Raw genomic sequence first — 22,706 nt, forward strand, 5'->3', positions numbered from 1 at the left:
GTTAAAACGTGACCCTTCATGAGCCCAGGGTTGGTTTTACATTGCACACATGTACATGTACATTAATATATATATGCACTGTACATATATAGGCTATGCACGTGAAGAGTAGATTTACACATATCTAATACAACAAAGTACCACAGCCATTTACAGAATATGCTTTATATCATATCATATCTTGTGTGTATATATATGTGTACATATTATATATATATATATATATTATGTATGTATGTATGCACACCTTGCACAGGCTGAATATATGACAAATGTTTACATTATATCAATATTAATGTATAATATCTATGTGTATACATGTATATCTGCTCAGTCATCATATTATATATACATATTATTATTATATTATTATAAATATTATTAATATTATCATTATATACTGTTATTATCATATACTGTTATTAACAATACCACTACCATCATGTCATCAGTACTATTACCACCATCTTGCAACTACAACTCTTTGCACCTTACCTACCTATTTATCTTTTTTTATCTTTTCTATCTAAGTATTTTATTCTATTGTTGTATATTATTGTATTTTAATGTACCTGGCTGCTATGACGACCCAATTTCCCTCTGGGGATTAATAAAGTCTATCTATCTATCTATCTATCTATCTATCTATCTATCTATCTATCTATCTATCTATCTATCTATCTATCTATCTATCTATCTATCTATCTATCTATCTAAATACAGAAGGATATGGCCTGATAGTTCTAACAATATTTAACTTCACATACTGAAAATTAAAAGTTTATGTAAATGTGAATATTTGAGATAATTTGCAATCTGTAGAGTTTAGTTTAGTTGTCACCATACCCAAAATGTTGCTGGTGAATTTTGTTATAAATAGCAGAATTTTCTAAGAGACAGTGGTGCTACAGTACTGAACCAACAGAGCATGAACATTGTCACAATGGACTTGATTAAAGTGTTTGTAAGAGAACTAAATTAGAGTTAGTGTTAAACAAGTTCAGATTTATTAAAAGACTATAGGCAAACTTCAACAAAGCTCTGGCACACAATGGCATTGGAATAATAAAACTGTAACTAAATAAAGTGAATACAAGTTTGTAGGTTTGTCTGTGGTTCTAATGTGTTAGAATATTAGTTTATAATTTCAATGGAGATATTCATTTCTAAATCATTTATAATTGTGATTATTTTATTTATAATAGATGAAGTGATGGGTGGGAAAGGGGAACTGGAGAGTGCCCACAATAATTACGAATAGCCAACTACATTGAAAACCTTTCTGGACCAAACAGTAAATACATCCCCTGTGTTTTAGAAGATGCTGCTTTTAACGCTTCGTGTCAGCTCTACTCTTTGATATTGATGAGCTCTTTGAATTACACAGAAACCGGTTGGAAACTGAACTGCACATTTCGGAAAGGCGTTATTTCCTGCCACGTAACGGCGCATGCGCATCACTCAGCTAGTCATTTGGCGACGTGTACCCGGTGTGTGGAAGTGTTCAGGTGTCTCTGCTCTGCTGGGTAACAAGCTGCCATAAAACCGTAACAGCCTTAAAAGAGAGGGGCCATGGGAGGTTCGCAGAGCGTGGAGATACCGGGAGGAGGCTCCGAGGGCTACCACGTCCTCCGGGTGAGTTTTTAGCCTCTACGGGCTGCTGTTAGCTGTTAGCTTAGCATCTGCTCAGAGGCGGAGTCCCCGTCCTGTGTGTTGACGAGAGGCCGGGGATGACTGCTGGGGCCTTCGTCGGGAAAACACCAACACCATGTCAGAATGCTGTTGTGTGCTTTTGAGATGTGTTAGGGTCTCGTATCCGTCCACGCTATGTTGTCTGTTTATGCCTGCCTGTTGACCAGCTCAGTGTTTTTATCAGAAGCTAACCATCAGTGTTGGAGCTAGCCAAAGCTACGTAGCTGCAGTGAATGACAGCTGCCAAGCTGGTTTTGTTATCGCCACGAAATACTCCTCCTTCTCCTTTGTTTTGGGACATTTGGCCAGAGGCTCTAGTAACCAGCTAGCAGTGGACAGTTAAAGCCAGTCGGCCCATCCTAACTGGAATGATCAGTAACCTTTTAGTGGTAGTAGATAGATGCTCAACTTGACAACAGTGCAGTGTAGCCCATAGAGGGCTTGGTCCCATCCTGCAAGCTACAACCGTTTAGGCTGCATGTACGGTAATAGACATAGACCACAGGGATACTTCACATTCAGACAGGAGATTTGAAAGCCACTGAAGGCCCAGCTCTCCTGTATACTGGTCAGCTCAGGCTCAACCTGTTCAAGCTGTACATGCAGTGACAGTGTGCAGCACACACAGCAGCTCAGCATGCTTCTAATCTTTATGCAGGTTCAGGAGAATTCGCCTGGACACCGTGCAGGACTGGAACCTTTCTTTGACTTTATTGTCTCCATCAACAACACCAGACTGGTAAGGAAAGCCAGAAACTCTGTATAGTCGGACCACATACAAGTCATAGCGGACTGTATGTTTCATGGTTGCTCCTCTTCTCTTCTTCCTTCCCTTTCTACAGAACAAGGACAACGACACCTTGAAAGACTTACTGAAAGCCAGTGTGGAGAAACCAGTTAAGATGCTGGTTTACTCCTCAAAGACCCTGGAGTTGCGGGAGTCGACAGTCACCCCCAGCAACCTGTGGGGGGGCCAGGGCCTGCTCGGTGTCTCCATTCGTTTCTGCAGCTTTGAGGGAGCCAATGAGAATGTTTGGCATGTGCTGGTAAGTAACCCCAAAGTCTAGTTTGTATCGTATTGGTTTGTGTGGTCCAATGGGAGTTTGTTTACATATTCTCTCTCTCTCTCTCTCGCTTTTCTTTACAGGAGGTGGAGCCTAATTCACCAGCAGCCCTCGCTGGCTTGCGGCCGCACACTGATTACATCATTGGAGCCGACACTGTTATGAATGAGGTATTTTATCAGCACTTTTGGTCCTGGAAACTTCTCCACATCATAATGATAATGACAGTGATTGTGTGTGTCTCTCCTGGTTGCCCACCATCTCCACCTTTCTGTGACTTTATCTGCAGTCAGAGGACCTGTTCTCTCTGATAGAGAGCCATGAGGGGAAAGGCCTGAAGCTGTATGTGTACAACACAGACACAGATAACTGCAGAGAGGTGATCATCACACCAAACGGTTCCTGGGGAGGAGAGGGCAGGTAACTCTGACTTTAACACACTTGTACCCCTTAAAACAGTTTGTGTCCGTGTTTCTTGGTTGAGCTAATGTTAGCTTGAAGAGAGTGGAGAAAGGCGACAGACATAAACTCACAGCCACACTGGTACTGGGGTTTCCACAATGCTCGTTGTTTATTTCTAACACATCAACCTGATCAAGCCCTGTTGTACAGCTATTTTATCAGACATGAACAAAACTGAGGCCACACGTAGTCCAAACAGGAGCTCAGCACCAGGCATCCATTCACAGTAGGTGTACCGCTCAACAAACTCAAGACAGGTTAGGTGCTGTCTGATGACGCTTCTCTCGTATCTAGGCAACACAGTCTCTTAAAAGCACATTTCACAATTTCGGCTGTTACACCCTGCTTGTTAGACCTACAGGCATAAAGTGAAGTTTGTAAATTTTTAATGAGTTGGTTTGACTTCCAAAAGAAATATACAGAATGATCTTGTAGTTCAGCACTCTGACTCAATAAAAATTGTAGTAGTGAGTGTCTAGCGGATTCTGGCACGGAAGCTGTGACAGCGGTTGCTAGTAGCAGTTACTTTTAATGGTCTTCATGATGGTAGACTAAACATGCTCACTTAAAGCGGCTATAACGGATATTTTTAGAATACAATCAAAAGAGATTGTGAAAACCTCAATACCATGTGAAAGGGGGTCACTTGTAGTGATGAACCTACAGCGAATTCTGCAGCTCCACTCACCTTGACAGAGCTTTATAGTGAGTTCCAGCTCATTGTTACCGTACTGTTTACGTTCACTCTCACCGCTCTTATAACACCGCTCAGTACCAAACAACAGACACACTGAGAGAGCAGCTGGTGACATAGTGGAGATATTTCCCTCAGGAGTTGGTAGAGACCAGAAACAGAGCTATAAGAGAGTGCATATTGGGCTTACATTTGCAGATGGGTACACTACAGATTAATGATGTTCACCTGTAACTGCTGGATATGTAATAAAGTTTTTTTTTTTTTGCTAACAAATTTGCCATATCAGCTTAAAGTCTCCCTGTGGGGATTTGACCTATGGAGCCGTTTTGTTTGTTGGCCCCTGTTTTGTTTATCTTATACATGCATGCACATTCCTGCCAATGGTTTTATGAGCATTCTTTCAATACATCCATTAGAGCCCAAGGATACGACAATGTGTTTTTTGTGTGTAAAACTGAATGTAAAGATAACTTTTGTTTACAAGAAAAGATCACAGGGCTCCTTTTTTAAAGGGTGATATGTCAACGCTGTGTTTACAACTTGTTTCTGCTAGCCCAAAGTAGTCAACAAATCAGTTACTGCAGGTTTAACAGTTATTATTTCTGTAAGTTAACTTACAACACTGCTCACTACACATTTTGGCCATGTCAAGATGGCATCATCCTTTATAATCTCCCCCACAAAACTGATTTCCCAACTCAGCTGGGGGAAATGGTCATCACTGTACAACACCAGGCTTATTTGAACTGCTGTTATTCAGTGGTGTGCAACCAGGCTAATCTCATATCTGTTTTGATTTGTTTATGAATTCTGAACTTTTTTTCCTCCATTTTCCAGCCTTGGATGTGGGATTGGCTATGGATACCTCCACAGGATTCCCACCAAGCCTTTTGAAGAGGGGAAGAAGATCAGCTTCCCTGGAAATTCTCCCAGCGAGCCCCTCAGTCCGCTAAAGGATGGATTCACTGAGGTCAGGACGCCATTGGATTCAGCATTTGAATCAGTAGTGGTGTAATTACATTACATATTGCCCTGAAACGTTACCCACTATTACTCCCCCACTGCTCACGGTATTCACCCAAGAGTTATGGTCTTTTAAGCCAGCTAAACCTTTACTGATCAGTATGCAGTGTGTGTGTGTGTGTGTGGGCATGACATTGAAAAGACTGAAGTCTTGTGTCTTATGGCCTCAGATGCTTTTAAGTGTTCACTCTATAAATGTAAGTTACCTCATTGTGTATGCAGGAAAGCAGACAGAGGCAGAGAAAGCAATGCTGCTCATTACACTTAAATGTACATTTGGATGAATTTGACCTTATCTGTTTGACAGCAGCATCTTTTTCTCTACCTTCATGTTTTCTCTTTTAACTCCTTCAGGTCCAGCTTTCAGCAGTGACCCCTCCTTCTGCTGCACCTGTTGTCCCTTCTGGCCTTGAGGATTCACTGTCAGGCCTGTCAATCAGCACAGCCCCGCCCACCATGCCCAGTGAGCTGCAGACAGGTACTTTTTTTTGGTTTTGCTTCCACTTTCTTTCACACACATCCATATGATGGGGACATTTGTGATTTTGATAAACATTGTGCATTTACTCCATATAGTTTTATCTAACATGTGATTTGTGTCTCCCTGCTCTCCAGGTTTGCCCACAGTCCCTCTGCTTCCCTCCTCCACCAGCCCCTCCCTCAGCCCCCTCACTCCACTTAATCCTGCTGCCACCAGCTTCAACCCCACCACCACGCTACCAGGTAGGTGATTGCTCAAACATATTCATTCCAAAACACACATGATGGGCCTGCTGAGTCCATGAGCTTGTAACACCAAACATTTGGAAAGGCCCATGGGTGGCAGACGCATTACAGCTCTTGCTCCACAGATTTAAGTGGGTGTGTTTGCACACCCTTCCAGAAAAACCGAGATCTCAAGAGAAAAGGTCTGCCTCAACTGCATTAGCCAATATCAAATCTTAGTGTGTGTGTATATAGTAAACCCTCGGTTGCAGCTTGTCCTTTAGTGAACAGTATGTATGTTAAACTTAGTTCAAATTACTATCTTGTGATACTTTGTTTTTTTATTCTGGTTATTGTTTGTTGCCATAAATGGTCAGTTGTCTCTATGACATGAATTCCCACCTCCTTCTTTATTGTTATCTTGTCATGTGTGTCACTTTTGCAGTAAAGTAGCATGAGTTTAGTATAAATAAGTCACTGGCAATGAATTAATAATAATAGTGCACCCTCATATGACTGTGTGTGTGTGTGTGTGTGTGTCTGTGTCTGTGTGTGTGGTTGTAGGTCTGATGCCCCTCCCAGGTGGCTTACCTCCACTCCCTAACTTGCCCAACCTCAACCTGCCACTCCCAGATCTCAGTGCTGTGTCACTAGCAGGACAACCGCCACTAGGAACCACAGGTAAATAAACATTCTTGCTTTCTGTACCTGCTGCACACGATGTACTGTATGTACGGACTCTGTTCAAGTGTCTCCCAAAGTGCTGGTCAGGACCCACAAGGGGGTCACAAGTAAAATCTCATTAGCGATTATTAACAGGATAATGAAGCAGAACCCAATATTAAATTTGTTCAGCCTTTTCCTGTAATGTTTGCTTTTTATCTTGTGAAATGCATATACAGTATATTTTAGGTCTTTTATAAATTACAGAATTGTTCCCTCACTATTTGTTTTTGAAATTTGAATATGACTGTATTGTTCTGCAATGGGACATGTCTTGCATCATTTTCCTGTTGTTACAAGACCCTAGAGTAACTATATCAGTCGCTTATATACAGACTGGGTAATGTGGTACATTACATCAATATATACCTATTTATATTAAGTATGTGTATATGGTCTCATACTTGGTTCAGACTGAAATATACTCTACTCATATTCTGAATTCAGATAATATACTGCACTTAGCATATATTGTAATTGAGACTATATTACTTGTACTATTAAAGGAATAGTTAATATGCCTATTTGTTTTTGTTGAGAGTAAGGTGAGAAGATTGATACCATTCATGCATCTGTCGTTGAATATAAGGCTAAAGCCAGCAGTCGGTTAGCTTAGCACAAAGACTTGAAACTGTAAAACGGTTGGCCTAGCTCTCACCAAAGGTAACAAAATCCACTATCCGGCACCTCTACAGCTCATTGATGTACATCAAATTGTCTCCAGTCTTTATGCTAAGCTAATCAGCTGCTGGCTGTAGCCGTATATTCACCAGATGTGTTTTTGATCTTTTCATCAAACTCTCATCTGAAAAGCAAATCTTTTCCAAAATGTTTCTTGAAGTATGAGTGCGTAGCGTGGTTGTGGGGTACATTTCAAATCTAATTCCTTGCAAAAATGAACATCAATACACCTCTTTGTTATCTTTCTGTCTCCACCAGTCCCATCTCTGGCATCCCTCCCACCCCTCAACATCCCAGGCCTGGCTCCCTTTCATCCTCTACCCACCATGCTACCCTCCCAGCTTCCTCCTCTCCTCCCTCAGGGAGTGGCCCCCCTCCTGCCCATTTCCACTGCCGCTCCTGCAGCTTCGGTCACGGTCACAGCAGCGCCTGCAACCGAGCCTGCCCCCGACCCCACAGTCCCCAAGGAAGTAGCCTCCACGAACGCCACGGAATCACCGCCCCCCACGGAAACAACACTAACGTCGTAACCTGGGAGAGAAGTTCCCGCTTGCCATCATACCAAAACACACACCCGGTTTCTCTCTTTCTACCATCTGTCTTTCTCTGTGTTTTTCTATTTATTTGGCCAAGAGGGGGCAGGCAGACAGCTGCATTAGTTCAGACACAGAGGTCGGCATGCTCCAGTTATGGGTGAGGAGGCATGTGTGGCGCGATGAAGGATGAATGGATATGAAGAATGGAGGATGGATGTAGACTGGTCCTACCAACATGTCTTTATTACCAGACTGTCACAGAGCTGGTAGCTTGTCTAAGCTACTGAGGAGGACGGGGTCTAATCTTTGGTTTGTAGTTTGCTTTGCACTTCTGCAGTTACAACACGGCAAAGACCTATCTTAGGATTTTCTCCCTTTCTGATCTGGCAATCCTCTCTGTTTCACATACTTATTTCTTTTTTATATAAACAGTGTATGTTAATGGGGCTGGACAATAAATCAAATCTATAAAAAACAAAACAAAAACTAAGCTACAATAACAAGTGAGTGGAAGTTCAGCCAACCAATCACCTCACAGTCCAGTGGTTGTCTAACTGGTCATACTGGAATAAATAGGGACAATGGTAACAGATTGGGCCTGCAGGAGACAAGAAATATCATGCACTGTTGTATTAAAATACAAGTAAACAATAAAGGCAAATATGAACGCTCATGTTTTTGGTCTTATCGTCCAGCCCTAACGTGTAACCTTTTTATTATTAGTTAATAGACCCCCTCCGACCAATAGATTGATTTGATTGACATGTATTAATTTTTGTTGAAATTACTGTATGAGTCTTCACCCAATGAATGAATCTGCATTATTTTGCACCACCTTTTGTGTTTTGAAATTATTAAGTCTGTCCCTTTGTATGTCTCCACGTCTATCCAGAACTCTATAGTACCGGTCTCTACCACACAGGGATGGTAACAGTCTGCAGGCCATGCCAGAGGGGACAGAGGTTTACAGTTACATGAACTACTGAGTAGAGTGTCTGTGCTTGCTGCTGGGTGATCAGTAGGTAGGGTGAAACACGGGTGCAAGATTATTAAATACACCGTACGGCTCTTCCTGGCATGGCCTAAGTGAATTGGTAGTTCCAGTGATGCAGTGCAGCCACAAGGTGTCACTGTAACAGAACTTTCTGTAAACATCTACAGTAAGCACAGTGCGAGCAATAAAGCCAAATTAATTTTACATGATGCCTCTGTGTGTCTTTATACAGTGTTTGTTGCTCCTTCTTTAATGACTCAGCCCCCCTTACACAATAAAAACAAAGACTGATGAAAAACAAGAACATAAAGTCATAATAGCAGAGGAATGAGAATGCTGGGAAGCTCATGACCTGAAAATTACAGGGGATGAATGAAAAGAGCAGGATGACAAACAGAAGGACAAATGGATAAAGCAGGTACATGGACTAAAGTTCACTTCCTGTGGCTCCTCTGGTGGTGAGATCAATGGTTCAAATCAAAAACCACCCACCTGAACCTGATTGGATTTTTTGCATTTTTCATCTTGAATTTTGGTTGTCTGAACTGAAGAAACATTTTACTGTTTTTAAACAGGACACTTTAGTTTTCAGTGTAAATTAGAAATTGCCCCTCTTGAAAATACCAACGGGAAGGTTTTAAATAAAAACCACATCAATGTAGACATTCGGCATTCAAAGTCAAATATTTCAATGCTTCAAAGTCAGTGGCACTTAGAGTAAACATTAAGCATTCAGCAGTGGTTAAATTAATATTTGGTACCATACAATCAAAGGTGACAGATTTTAGTCTTACATTGTCATAAATCCATCCTGAATGAACTATGGCTAAGTGAATTTTAATTAAAATACTTTTAAGCATCATTTTCAGCAAATGGAGCTCAGGAAAAGCACTAAATATTGGGACTGTATTCTAATGGTGCCTGAGGTGCCATGTATGAAAAATGTCTATATGCCAGTGTCTTCTCATCATTAACACGAAGATATCATCACCCTCCTCTGTGTTCCATCTTGTATAAAACACCTCCAGTGACGTTGCATAACCCTCCGCAGGAAATATGGGTCACACTGCAGGAATTAAGACTTGTAAGGCAATCTTTATTGCATATGAATGACACGGCCTAGTGCTGCACCCCCACCGCTAATGTGATCTGACACGTAGCTTACTAATGGCTGTACTTACATCTGTCTACACACGGCTGCCATTAATCAAGTGGTATATGCACTTGATGCTAGCACCCATTTTCTACTGTTGTTTTGTCATGTAGAGGAGAGGAAGAAAAAAAAAACTAGACAGGAGGGGATAAGTTTGTTTTATGCCTTACTGCACCCAAGTGGATCAAATTACACTTCATCAAACTGAACACAGACTTTACCTGTTTCATCTGGAAGCAGCAAGCCGTGAGACGGTACTTCCTACAGTTTAATCTGCCTGTCATGTTACTGAAACTACCATTTCTTTCGTTATTCATCTAACGGCTCGCACACAGAAAATCAGTTAAGACTTATTTTTAAAAGCAGGAGAGAAGAGACACCCACAACTTGCTGTTAACTGCTCCCACTTGTCTTTTATCTGACTTCCTCACCCAGGAAGATTTCTCTTTTTTCCACGGGTGTGCTTTGGGCTGAGTCCAGGCTGCCTGCATCTGAGAGGGTTTAAAACGTTTGCAACAACGTACAGGTAAGTGTTTTATTTACAGGACGACAACATTTGGATATATCCACGTGATTCCTAGCTGCAGTAAATCATGCTGCAACACAGCCAACCTGGAGCGCGCCCACTTCTACTGGCATGAACAGGTGTGACCATTCCTCTCTACATAGCATACTGGGACTTCGCTCCATATAATGTCTGTTGGACTTCTACATGAGAGTAAACAAAAACCCGTGTGGACACTGATGTTGGTGGCAGAGGAACGGTTTGCATCCCCCCCTCCCCAAACAGCACAGCGGGTGTCCGTTTCAGAAAAAGGGGCTCTGGAGAGTGTTCCTCTTAACACAGTTCAAGTATGCACATATGGCAGGCAGAGACCATTCACACGTTACAAACTAAAAGCAACATTTATAGCAGCAAACTGAGAACAGCTTTCAGGAGGAAACACAAATAAACGGAGCAAAGTGAGACACTGGGAAGCAAGGATAAAGCCTCATTATGTATTTGCTAGTGGGTAATGTCTCCTGCACATGAAATGTACACTAAATTCTGTGTCCCGAGTCTTTGTAGTACAGTAACAGCTGATCCAGTCCCTCAGTTCAGTCCAACTATTCCAGGCAGCTTGATGAGGTCGTCTATGACAACATGGTACTGTAATACTGTGCTGTTTGAAACATTGTGACTCTTATCTGAAAAACACAAAATGGATTAAGACAGATTGACAGGTCCACTTCCTGTAAACCCGGCAGTAGATCTGAATTGCTTCGAAACAAAACAAAAAAGTGAACCAAGGACTCGGCTACTGATCAGTCCAGAACTAGCCCACGCTGTAGTACTTCATGCCAAATGTGTGTGACCAGATCGCCACCATCTGGCCCGGAAGTGCAAATTGACCCCAGAAATTTCGTCTGGAACATTTTTTCTTTTCAGTCCCATCAAGGTTACAACATACATTTAAGTGAACCCCTGTCGGTTGCAGAGGGCCTGCAAGGGTAGATTCAAAAAGATGTAACCATAATTTTGTGCCTCATAAATATGGATAGCAGGTTACTTGACAGGGAGTCCATATTTTGACTTGGAGACACTCGGACCTTCTCTGCAGCACACACACACACACACACACCTGTTCATCCTTTTCTTCTGTTCCCCACCGGTCAATGCCACCCTCACATAACAACAAGAGAACATCTATAATGTAGAAGAAATTCTAAGCCATCTTGTGAGGTGTATTATGGTGTAGAGCTAAGAGAGGTGGGCTTGGACAGGGCACCTAGGAGCCCCTATAGCTGTTGAAATGTCTCCTAAAGGGTTATTTAATAAAGTCCAAAGGAAATCCACTAGCTTCATCGTTTTCTTTTCTTGCTCCGCTCTCTTTCCATTTCCCTTCTGTTTTCCAGTTTTGCCGTATCTCACACAGTTGAGTTCAAGGGCACAATTCTGTACAACATATGCAAAGGGGGTATCCCACTTTCACTTTTTCAACCTTTTTCCATCTTTTCCATTTAATTCTTCTCTGTTTCTAACTTATCCATTTGGGAATAGCTCAAGTAAAAAAAAAAAAAGAAAGATCCACATCCATTATCCTCCAATTCTAACAATCTGCCTTGAGATTGGCCAGAGGGTCCTGTCAGTCATGTGAGAGAGCCAGTCAGTAGGTAGGGAGAGATGAGGCGGAGGGCTGCAGGGAGCCGGAGGAGTTAGAACGTCTCATGTGAGGGAGGAGGTAGGAGTCCGAGCACAGTTGGTGAACATCGAACCTGTCCTCCTTGCGGTAGGCCAGACAGCGCCGGATAAATGCCTGCAGAGCAGAGGAGAACATATTATACAATGTGCTGCAGGCTGTGAGAGTGTGAGAGTGTGAGTGTGAGTGTGTGTGTGGAGACTCTTCATATTGACTTAGAGAGACAATACAGGAGAGACTGTGCTCTAAACTGATACACATTAGAGTTGATTCAGGTGTTTGAGCCTGTGTCAACATGTCAGTGGATAGCCAGACACTTTGAAAGCTCTTGTAGACATTAATACATAAATTATAGAATGAAAACTTGCAATACACCAGTATCTCAACTCAGTTTGCTCACGCCTACTAGGATTGGGCAAAACGCTGATATATACTGAGAGACAATTTACATTTGCCAACTGTGAAGTCAAGCCAAATGTATTTATATAGCACATTTCAGACATTTTGTTTTGTTGTTCATTCTGAGGTTTCCCTTAATATCTCTGCTTGTGTCAGACTTCATGGCAGTTTGGGATTTACAGGACTTTTTGGATCAATGTGATGAAGTACTTTGATTTTTCAGGTATTTAATTCTGGGCCCAAATACAGACACTTCTCATTTGAGAAGTTGAATTTAGAGCACTTTTAAGATACATGTTATGCAATTTGTTCACCCCTAACTCCTTCTATGACAACATTTGGTTTAAGGTAATCAGAATGTACATTTTTTTAAAATCCAGAATTGGATTAATACTGGAATATTGCACTGAATATAAATACAATCATCATGCAGTCTGAAAAGATCTAACAGTAACATTAGTCACAGGAGTGTAAGGTTTCAAGCTTTTTTTTGCAGAATGTCTACAGTAAAACTGGCATACTAGCCATTGTGTGAATGTGTACTAAATGTATGTGTGTGTGTGTGTGTGTGTGATTGTGTGTGTGTGTGTGTGTGTGTGTGTGTGTGTGAGTGTGTGCGCACGCTACCTTTGCCTCTGTGCTAGCCTGTGGTTTAGCAGGGAACTGGACCTCTGTGGCTTTGAGGATGGTGTTTTCCTGGAGAATATCCTGCTGTGACTGGTTGTGACCAAACGGCTGGAAAAACAAAAAACATAAAGAAATCACCACCAATTCCAATTCAACTATTTGAACCCGGAAAAGAAAAACCTTAATGTACAAATCTTTCTTTTCCCCTCACCACAATTCAAAGCACTTTCTTTAAGAGATAACCTAATCTCTGGGTTCATTTGCTTTCTCCAGTGTAGCAGTTGATGTTTAGGTTTGTACCTTGCGTCCGTAGAGGCACTGGAAGAAGATCACTCCCACAGACCAGACGTCCACCTTGTTGGAGATTTTAGGTGGCTCCTTCCCCACCACAAAACACTCTGGAGGAAGGTACCTGAAACACACACAGGATGTCATACATATTTTTGCAAACTGAACTCCATGATTATTTTATACCATACAAGTGATAGGAATTAAAAGGTAATTCACAATTCACTGCCCATATTAATGAATTCAAGATGGATAATGAGTGTTCAGCGGTTCAGACTGACCACAGAGAGGGGTTTAACTCGTGTTACTATGTCAGTCTGAGAGGGGTTTTGGTGACTGCGTATGAGTCCATGTGTATCTTACCAGTAGGTTCCAGCTCCCTGTGATGTGAGGTCCATCCCATCCACACCATAGTTATCATCATCCATAATCTTAGACAGGCCAAAGTCTGTGATTTTGATTTCTCCACACGCAGTACCATCCACCAATAAGATGTTACCTGCACACCGCACAGAAAGTGACACTCAGTACAGTGTGTGAGACAGAGTGATTGACCTCAGCTCAGGTGGGAAGCAACCAAAGCAGTCTGCTTGTTTTCTTCAGATTACAGTTATCTACATTTAATATCATGTATGATTCATTCAAAAAAAACATTTGAACACATGACCCACCAGGTTTGAGGTCGTAGTGGATGATGGGGGGTTTGATCTCGTTGAGGTAGCGCAGGGCGCTGACAATCTGCATGACAATGGAGCGTGCCTCCTTCTCTGACATCAGCTTATTTTGCTTCAGGTAGAAGTCCAGGTCGTTGCCTTCACAGAACTCCAGGACAGTACAGAACCTGGGAGAGCAGAGGGCAGAGGAAAAGGTCAAATTCAACAACTGAATGTGAACGAATCGAGGTCAACAGTACTTCTTATAACAAGAATATAACAATACTGTCATTCATTTATTGATCTCTATGTAGAAAGATTAACGGTTCATCCTGTATAGGTTTCTGTAAATTCCACCTCCCCCTCCTCCATGGAGGTCAGAGGTCAGTGCCAGGAGTTTCTGCTCATCTATGTGAGCTGCTCAGTTTCACAAGGAATGCTCTATTAACACGGTACAATAGGAGCTGGGCCTACTCAACCTTTGTACTCCCCACAGAAATGATTTACTCAACCTTTGTACTCCCCACAGAAATGATTTGTCTTTATCTGACAAAAATACAGTCTCATCAGACTGGGTAGCACTGACTACAGTGACTCATGTGGTTAGTTAACAATCAAAGCTAGAAGTTAACCCTTTAAAAATAGCTTCCATTGTCAGGGCATGTCCATGCTGAGTCATACATTTTTCAGTGCATTGCTGCTTTTACTATTTACTCTTTCCCAATCTGATAACACCCCTATGATGTTTGCTCTTACTTGTAGCACCCACTGACGTAGAGCCTTGAGGCAGAAAACAATCAACTCACTCATTATTTAAATATTAACTGGGTAGGGCCTTTATGAAAGTTTGAATGTTAGTGATGTGAACTGTGTTGTTTAAACCCAGTCTAAAAAAAGATTTTTAACCCAGCGCTGGGTGATAAACAACCACAGGATGTGTCAACACAGCAGGACTGCAGCTGGCAGAGGTCAGAGGTCACTCACGTGTCAGTATCGAGGGAGAAATAGTCATACAGCTTGACTATTCTGGGATGGTCCAGCTGCTTGTGTATCCGGTACTCCCTGCATGCATGCCTGAGGAAATAAATGTCAACATAGTGTGTGTGTGTTAGTGGAGAAACATTTTGTCTTTTTTGTATCTAAAGTCGTGTGTATATATGAGACCTACTTGTGGTAGTTCTCCTTTTTCTCCTCTCTCCAGTTCTTGTTGAGCTGGTGGATTTTAACAGCTGCGTAGCGCTGCTCAAACAGGTCAAAAGCCTGTGTGGGACAAGAAAACACACACACATTTGTCTCCAAACATACTTTACAGAGAGAGGGGATAGGAAAAATCTGGTCCAAACACACAGACATTACCTTATAGACTTCACTGAAGCCGCCCCTGCCCAGCAAGTGCAGCAGCAGGTACCGCTCATTCAGGGTAGGATGATCTTTAAACCTGTGTGAGGAGGCACAAGATCTTTTAAGCTTAAGGCTTGTGTCACCTTTGAAACAAGTCCTTCCATATTTTTTCATTTACTTCTTTTAACAACAAAAGATGTCCTCCATTCCTTTAATGTTTTGTATTGATCGTGTATTAACCATTAGTGAACTTGGCAGGTTATGGTGCTCTGTGTAGAACGGACTTACGCCGAGCTATCCTCGTTGTTTATCCTCTTCAGCTCTCTGATATGAAGGTTCCTCACCCGCTCCAACCGCTCCAGCTCTGCTTGAATCTCAGCTTCCTCCTACAGAAAAGTTTAATTATTTTCCCATTTAAAGATTAATGCACTTAAAACCCACGTATGCAATCTAACAATTTAAGACTCCAGCTGCCATTTAAAACTGAATGCATGGACATCTATGCGTAGTTTTAATAATATTTTGCGTTCTGTTCAATTGATTGATTGGTTGATTTTTTTGTTGTTGCTACAAACCTTCTTCAGATGTCCAAGGCGAAGCTTGAAGATCTCTTCCTGCTCGTGGTACTCAGCGAGGGTCAGTCTGCCAAAATATGGACAACTTAAAATCTCCAGACAACTCCCATTCAATTCTAAGCCTCCCACTGAGGAGGAGCTGTGAAGGAAAATGTATCTAAAAGAGGCCTATGTTGCATGGCCACTAAGAATTGTACAGTAAAAACAAAATAAACAAGCCATGATCATCCCTCTCGTATGTATTTCAGCATACTCACAGCTGGGGCAGGGAGGGCTTGAGGAAGGGGTCAGAGTCATTGCCGTTGACCACCTTGGTTTTGCGTTGCTTGGGTTCAGAGGTGGAGGCCACTGAGAGGGAGGGTGATGCAGGGTTCGGGGGCTTCCTCTTGGCGAGAAGCTTCCTCTGTCGCTCTATGTCCTCCCTCTGCTGGTTGATGCCCTCCTGCTGCCTGCACAGAGAAGACGACACAGAGGGGGAGGGAAGTGGTCATATGGAGAAATGCTGTAGCTGACAATAAACAACCTTTCACATGTTTTGCTCCTGGCTGTGAAATGAAGCATGCACACACAATGCACTTCACTCCATTCCACTGTATTTCTGACCCTTTAACGCTGGTTAGAATTCAAAATTTTAAAAGAAATATATTGAAATGAATTTAAAAAAAAATTATGCAGATGTTTAGAGCCTCTTACTTGATCAGGTTCTGGAATGCATATCCGTCGGTCCACTGCTCCGTGTAGGAAGCTCCGTGTCTGACAGTGGTGAAGTGACCGAGACGGAGACGGTCCTGCATGCTCTTCTCACGGCACGACTGCTTCTCCTGGGTGCTCTGCTCACAAAGACAGGCAGATATTAGTAATGTGTGCAGTGTTGCCGTAGGTGTTTCAACAGCAACAGAAGAGAGCAGAGATAAACTAAATATTCTGGTGACAACCTCTTGCCATTAACCTGTAGGTTACATCTCCACCCATAATAAAAACTGGTAAGTAAGCTCATTTTCAAAATTACAAAACTGAATTCTCCAGACATATTAAAGGTCCAGAGTGTAGGATTTAGTGGCATTTAGCAGTGTAGTTGCAGATTGCTTCACCCTCCCCTTCCAAGAGTGAAGGAGAAACTAAAATGGCTGTGAAATACGCACATCCCTATCTAGAGCCAGTGTTTGGCTTGTCCTTTCTGAGCTACTGTAGAAACATGGTAGTTCAAAATGGTGGACTCCATGGAAGGCAACCCACAGCATGTGTAGCTATAAACGGCTCATTCTAAGGTAGCGAAAAGGCAAAAGATTCCTTCATTCAGGTCATTTAACAGGTCATTAGACACTATTGAAAACAAAGCTATGAATATTTTACTGGACCTTTAAATAGATTAAATGACTGGATTACAAAATGGTTGCTTATAAACTATATCCCACCACCACTGTGCAGCTCTACGCAAATTGTTGGAGACTTAATGAAAACAGGTGTACCAACCCAAAGACAGAATTTCTCCCTCAGGAGTTGTGGTCCAAAGCAGAGCTAAAACACCAGGGAATATTGGGCCTATTATTGGAGAAGGTGTTGCTCTATTTCTGTTGCTTTTTTTTTCTGTTTGCAATTGCTGACACATTAGATGGAAGAACATGATAGGATGATTTACTGGCTCTGTCAGGCTCATATACAGCAGGTTGTGTCTCTGCCAGTTTGTTTTTCTTTCTGCTCACAAGGCATCAAAAAAACCTCCTAATGCAGCGTTTTTTTCCTAAATTGAATGTATAGTGGAAACACAAAACAGTGCATAAATGCAAAGAAAGTTACCTTCTCTATAAGCAATTTCTTGCTCATGGTGATGCACTTATTTAGCCTCTCCTTGTATTTCTCCAGGAGTTTTTGCTGTTCATCTATCTGTCTCCGTAGGTCACAGTTAGCCTGTAAAGCAGAGACAGCAGGGACTGTAGTTATAAACATAATACAAACCTGGCATGATAACCTGTAGTGCATTAGACAGTCATCCACTTATGCACTCTCCATCAAAATGGACGGTGAACTCACCCTGAGCAAGTCATCTATTCGCCCCTCTTTTTTCTCCAGGTCTAGACTCTTGTTGCTCTCCAGAGCAGCAAGTTTCAGGCCTGTTAACTCCGTCTATGAGATCCAGATAGGCGTGTATTAATAAATCTATATATGTATAGTACAAAAGTCTTGAGGAAAAAAAGTGTGTCAATTGATTGTTTCATGTGTGCGTCATATTACCTGGACACACTTGCTGGAGGAGGCTTTCGGATTGTGTTCTCCAAAACACAGACTCGTAGGAGAGGAGCTATTCTGCCGGATCTACAGACAAAGAGGTATTGTTAAACCTTGTAATAACACACAGAGACTTAGATGTGCAAATAACTCAGCATACATCATTGTGTTAAGGCATTCTGCTGTTAGTGAAATACTCACGATTGAACCTGGGGCAGAGTGTGAGTTCTGTGGGGAGCGGCGAGCTGATGGGAGGCCTCTGACCGGACTGGAACCATTTCCACCCTGGAACTTTGCAGAGGAAACAAATGGTTTAACTTAAGAATCTGGTTCAAAATGATAAGAATCATAACATGCTAAAAAGACAGAAGTTGCTCTAACACTCACATCAAAGTAGTCGCTGATCTTGGGCCCACGTGTGGAGGTCTTCCCTACACAGAAAACCAAACAAAGATTTAATGCAAGCTATGAGTAATGCACAGATACCTATAGTATACTGATTTCTTGCAGGTGTCAGTCATACCTTGACTACTCTCTGAATAGGTGTCTGCTTTCCTTTTCCTCCCTCTGGACGATTCAGAATGCTTCTTCTCCGGGGTCTGAATTTATAAGAAATGAGAGAGAGAGAGAGAGAGAGAGAGAGAGAGAGAGAGAGAGAGAGAGAGAGAGAGAGAGAAAAAGTTATAAATCCCTTGTGTTTTACCTAACAAAGCTGGTTCGAGTGGTGGTGTTCAGCAGGAAAGATCAGTAGGAGGAAAGAGTACGTACTGAGTAGGCAGGGGAGCTCCCTCTTTTCAAATCAGAGTTCTAGAAAGAGAAGAGAGGAAGAGGTGGAGGTAGTGGGAGAGGCAGAAAGACGAGTGGGCAGAGCAAAGAAAAAACTGAGCACTGACAACATGCAACTGTGTCTAACCAGGCTTCCTCATTAGCAGCTGTGTAATAATGATAATATGTATTATCTAATTTCAGCTTTTGATCCGTCTTCTCAAAATAAATAAAACATACCAATAAATAAATAACTATACCATAACCATGATTAGTGTGCGTGTTTTACCTCAGACTCCTTGTCGCTGGATGAGCCCAGGCTGCCATAGCTATGGTTAGAGGACTCATTGGCCAGACCCTAGAAACAGTGAGAATTCAAACAAATAAGCAAACACACACAATATGAAAACAGCCTCTACATGTGAGTTGTGCTATCCAAGTTCAGTAACCTTGTGTAATGTAAAAACCAGGGAAACAAAGCCAGGAGGACGGCCCTCTATTCTGCCACGTCTGATAGGAATCCAGATCTTCAGTTATGAGGTGTGTCATTTGGCCCTTTTCCAACACATGCACATTTCCAGGAAACCTGAGGCCTTTTTAGGGAAACTGGAACTTTTACCTGTTTTTCCACCATGGGAACTTGGATTTGCTTCTCATTACCTGCCACCAAAATGTGATGTAGTACTTTCTGATGCCCAGGGAACTATCATGGTGGAGTTACTGGCAAACAGAAGCCCCAAGACTGCTACAACTTGAGTGCAACATTTTTCCTGCTGCAAACAATCACTGTTGAACTTGTGATTGGAATTTATTTTTATTGACACCTAAACAATGCAACCAATTTCTCCAGTAGTCTCAAAAAAAGTGATGTCTTGTGAGCAAAAATTAAACTAAGCTGTTCAGAGCAGTTTAAGCCTTCATCGGTTAGGAAACAGGAATGCACAGCATTACCTTTAGCCCCTGGGTCAACTGTGTTTGTGTGTGTGATGGATCTCAAAAATAAGCCATTAGTTGTTCTGCGATTACCTTAGCACCTCCACTGGTGCTCCCAGTGCTGCCTACTGTGTTGCCACTGACAGCTCCTGTGAACCTGGCCTCCAGCAGCTCCTGTCTCCTGGGGTCCAGGCTGTGCAGCTCCTCCATGGGGCCTGGCATCAACAGAGTAAGGTTAGACGCGTACATTATCGCCATTACTAGCAAACAGTGGTGACAAGTATCAGAGAAAATTAAGACCCGGACATTTTTCTGCAACAAAATTACTAGAGAGAAATAAAAATGAGCACTAAGAGAAGGAACATAGGACAGTATCTGGGGGAGGATTAGAGAAAATTAGAGTGATTAGAGGATAAAAATAGAAAAATGGATTTGATTCAACTGGGCAGCAGGTAGCTCTTTAAAAGATGCAATTTCATGCCATGATGAAAGATACTGTAGATGAGTGACACTGCATTTCTAACTTGAGCAGGAAGGTCATTCTAGCACTGGGAAGTCAGGAGGGAAAAGAGACGAGATCGGGCGGAGTCTCCCAGTATGTCAACACAAAAATCTTCAACCAGCTCTTCCATTATCTCATTAGTTAGACTGTCACAATGGCCTCATTGCACAGTGCTAAACTAGTCTGTGATATTCAGGGATCTCAACACCTTAGAAGCCATACAGACAGCGCACAACACCAGCTGATAATGGGATAAGGACACTTGAAGTTGTATCCCTAATTCAAATGCTACACGTGTGTATCAATGTTCCTAACACTGTTGAAACAGGACACAGCTTTTCAGGCCATTCAGGCTTTTGCAAAAACCTAGTTTTACATGGAAATAATTTCCTCTGCATATGGTCAGATTTACAGATGTCTAAGTGCTAAACCTTACCACTGTATATCTGAACCACAATGTTCATAACATGAATCTCACACAAGCAGTAGGCTAAACATATATGCTGCCTGACTGGGCCTCGTTCCATGACAACGGGTTTCCAGGGAAAGAGACACACACACACACACACACACACACACACACACACACACACACACACACACACACACACACACACACACAGGTCCTCTGCTCCCTACTGACTACTGCTGCAAGTGTTTGTTTCCTTATTGGACATTTCCTGGCTGTCATCTTTACATAGCTTCTGGCACAGGGGCAAACCCTAAAAGGCATAATGGACATTATGAAACCTTAGGGCAGTGAAATAGAGAGCACACACACTGCAAGGCCTGTGTGAGGTTACCTAAGGACAGGGGAGATTGTAATGTAGGTGAATTCGTCTATATAGCTAGAGATTTATATTACAGCATTATTTTGTATCTTAGTACGAAAGAGTTACAAGACTGAGTTACGTCTTAGGTTTAAATTAAGTCTTACGCGATATCCTCGTTCTTAATTATAACGCTGATTTTCGTTCTTACAGTCTTATTAACACCGTGGATGTCTTAATATATTAATACATCATGTCCTACAGTTCATATAGTTAGCAGGAAGAATATAACCAATTGCTCCCACTTTTGATCACTGTTCTGTCACATCACATCCAGCAACTCAGCAATATCGGAGTAAATAAAGTCTCAACAGCCATGTCGAAAACAATTGGAAAAACAGATGCATCCGAACTGGCCTGGGAGGTAAAATACAGGGCCTGTTATCAAGTTTATAGCAGCAGGGGCATGCACTGCAATGCATTAATGGATGCATGCATAGCTAACGTTACGTTGTTTAATATCCAACTAGATGCTGTTGATATGGGGGGGAATGTTACAAACTGCTACAAAACACTGTAATCGCATCAAGAGCTACGAGTAACTACAAACCATGTAAGCTGACAGTCATACAAACAAAACAACAAGCTAGCGCTGCCTTTGTGCATACATGATAGCTTGCTGCTACTTAGATTGGCCATCAACTGAACTGACAGCTGACGTTTGGCTTCCAATTCACGGCATCAGTGAACTTGACATCCATTTTTACTTGAACAAACGTTAGCTCGACAAAGCCAAAATAATCCACTTCTCCTGCAAAGGACACTCTTTAAGGAGAATACGAGTCGGTCGTGCACTTGGCGAGCTAATATACCTTCCTTGCTCTTTGCGGTCGCCGTTATATGTTGTTGAGAAATCGTTGGGGACGAGGAGAGCTGCGACCAAGATGGCGTCGCCTCCAAACTTCCACCACCACTTCCACTGTTACTTTGGACACTCATGAAGCCACTTTACCGCCGAGAGGAGCCAGCGTACACACTGCCGTTCGCGGAAATCCCAAACTTGCGTCCATCGTTTGACACCTGCTGTAGCCAAACAGGCGAGTAAACGTGAGTTAGGGCGTTTTTGTGTTGCTAGACGTCTCTCATTTTGTAACCCGTGTAGGTCCTGCGGAGGAGCGGCTTCTTCTTTAGACACTCGCTGAAACGGATCCAGTGTAACCTTTGCATGATGACCGCACCGCGCGCCTGTCAGCATCCAGTTCGCGAGCGGAGCTCTGATTCTTGTAGGCGAGGCTATCGCGAGGCTGGCGCGCACCTAGCAGCTCGATGGGGGATGGCATGACACCGACACAGACACTGATCTGGGATCATTTTATCCTCCTCTAAACTAGCCTTAGGTTGACTGGAAAGCACATCTACAGCGTCGACCTGAGAACAGTCTCTTGTTTTGGTGAAAACAACAAACACCCCGAAAAAATGGCCGAAACTTCTTGTCTGCTTGAGGAGAACGACAGAAAACAGAAACACACACACGTATGCGCGCGCACACACTACGTATATATATATATATATACTGTCAACAGTACAGTACTCAACATACTGCACACACACTCACACACACACATATATAGTACATATATATGTACATATATGTATATAAATGCACACATATATATTTACACATATATATAAATGTACACATATATTTACACATATA

At 42.3% G+C, this 22,706-nt stretch overlaps 2 protein-coding genes across 5 annotated transcripts; one reads left to right on the forward strand and one right to left on the reverse strand.

The window, feature by feature from the left end:
• Positions 1 to 1,455: 1,455 nt before the first annotated feature.
• On the forward strand, positions 1,456 to 8,781 carry LOC127373537 (Golgi reassembly-stacking protein 2). Its single transcript, XM_051418157.1, has 10 exons — positions 1,456 to 1,635; positions 2,351 to 2,431; positions 2,535 to 2,738; positions 2,840 to 2,926; positions 3,046 to 3,176; positions 4,753 to 4,885; positions 5,293 to 5,416; positions 5,554 to 5,661; positions 6,208 to 6,324; positions 7,306 to 8,781. Exons 1-10 carry the CDS (start codon positions 1,573 to 1,575, stop codon positions 7,575 to 7,577), a joined length of 1,320 nt encoding a protein of 439 aa, XP_051274117.1. The 5' UTR covers positions 1,456 to 1,572; the 3' UTR covers positions 7,578 to 8,781.
• A 1,934-nt stretch (positions 8,782 to 10,715) lies between these two features.
• Positions 10,716 to 22,510, reverse strand: LOC127373328 (serine/threonine-protein kinase tousled-like 1-B). Of its 4 annotated transcripts, none has more exons than XM_051417852.1 (22): positions 21,862 to 22,510; positions 19,811 to 19,932; positions 19,074 to 19,142; positions 18,788 to 18,826; positions 18,543 to 18,618; positions 18,407 to 18,450; positions 18,221 to 18,304; positions 18,026 to 18,106; positions 17,825 to 17,917; positions 17,591 to 17,701; positions 16,487 to 16,623; positions 16,051 to 16,242; positions 15,794 to 15,860; positions 15,507 to 15,604; positions 15,234 to 15,315; positions 15,046 to 15,137; positions 14,862 to 14,951; positions 13,896 to 14,065; positions 13,588 to 13,723; positions 13,237 to 13,348; positions 12,937 to 13,044; positions 10,716 to 12,027 (listed from the first exon to the last, which is right to left on the reverse strand). In XM_051417852.1, the coding sequence occupies exons 1-22, from the start codon at positions 21,986 to 21,988 to the stop codon at positions 11,878 to 11,880; spliced, it is 2,280 nt and encodes a 759-aa protein (XP_051273812.1). In that variant the 5' UTR covers positions 21,989 to 22,510; the 3' UTR covers positions 10,716 to 11,877. The 4 variants fall into 4 exon arrangements, with proteins under 4 accessions (XP_051273812.1, XP_051273730.1, XP_051273985.1 ...); XM_051417770.1 differs by having other exon boundaries at positions 18,221 to 18,310; positions 21,862 to 22,508; XM_051418025.1 differs by lacking the exon at positions 18,788 to 18,826.
• Between the last annotated feature and the right edge of the window lie 196 nt (positions 22,511 to 22,706).

The sequence above is a fragment of the Dicentrarchus labrax genome, unplaced genomic scaffold, assembly GCF_905237075.1.
Source record: "Dicentrarchus labrax unplaced genomic scaffold, dlabrax2021, whole genome shotgun sequence".
Taxonomy (NCBI): domain Eukaryota; kingdom Metazoa; phylum Chordata; class Actinopteri; family Moronidae; genus Dicentrarchus; species Dicentrarchus labrax.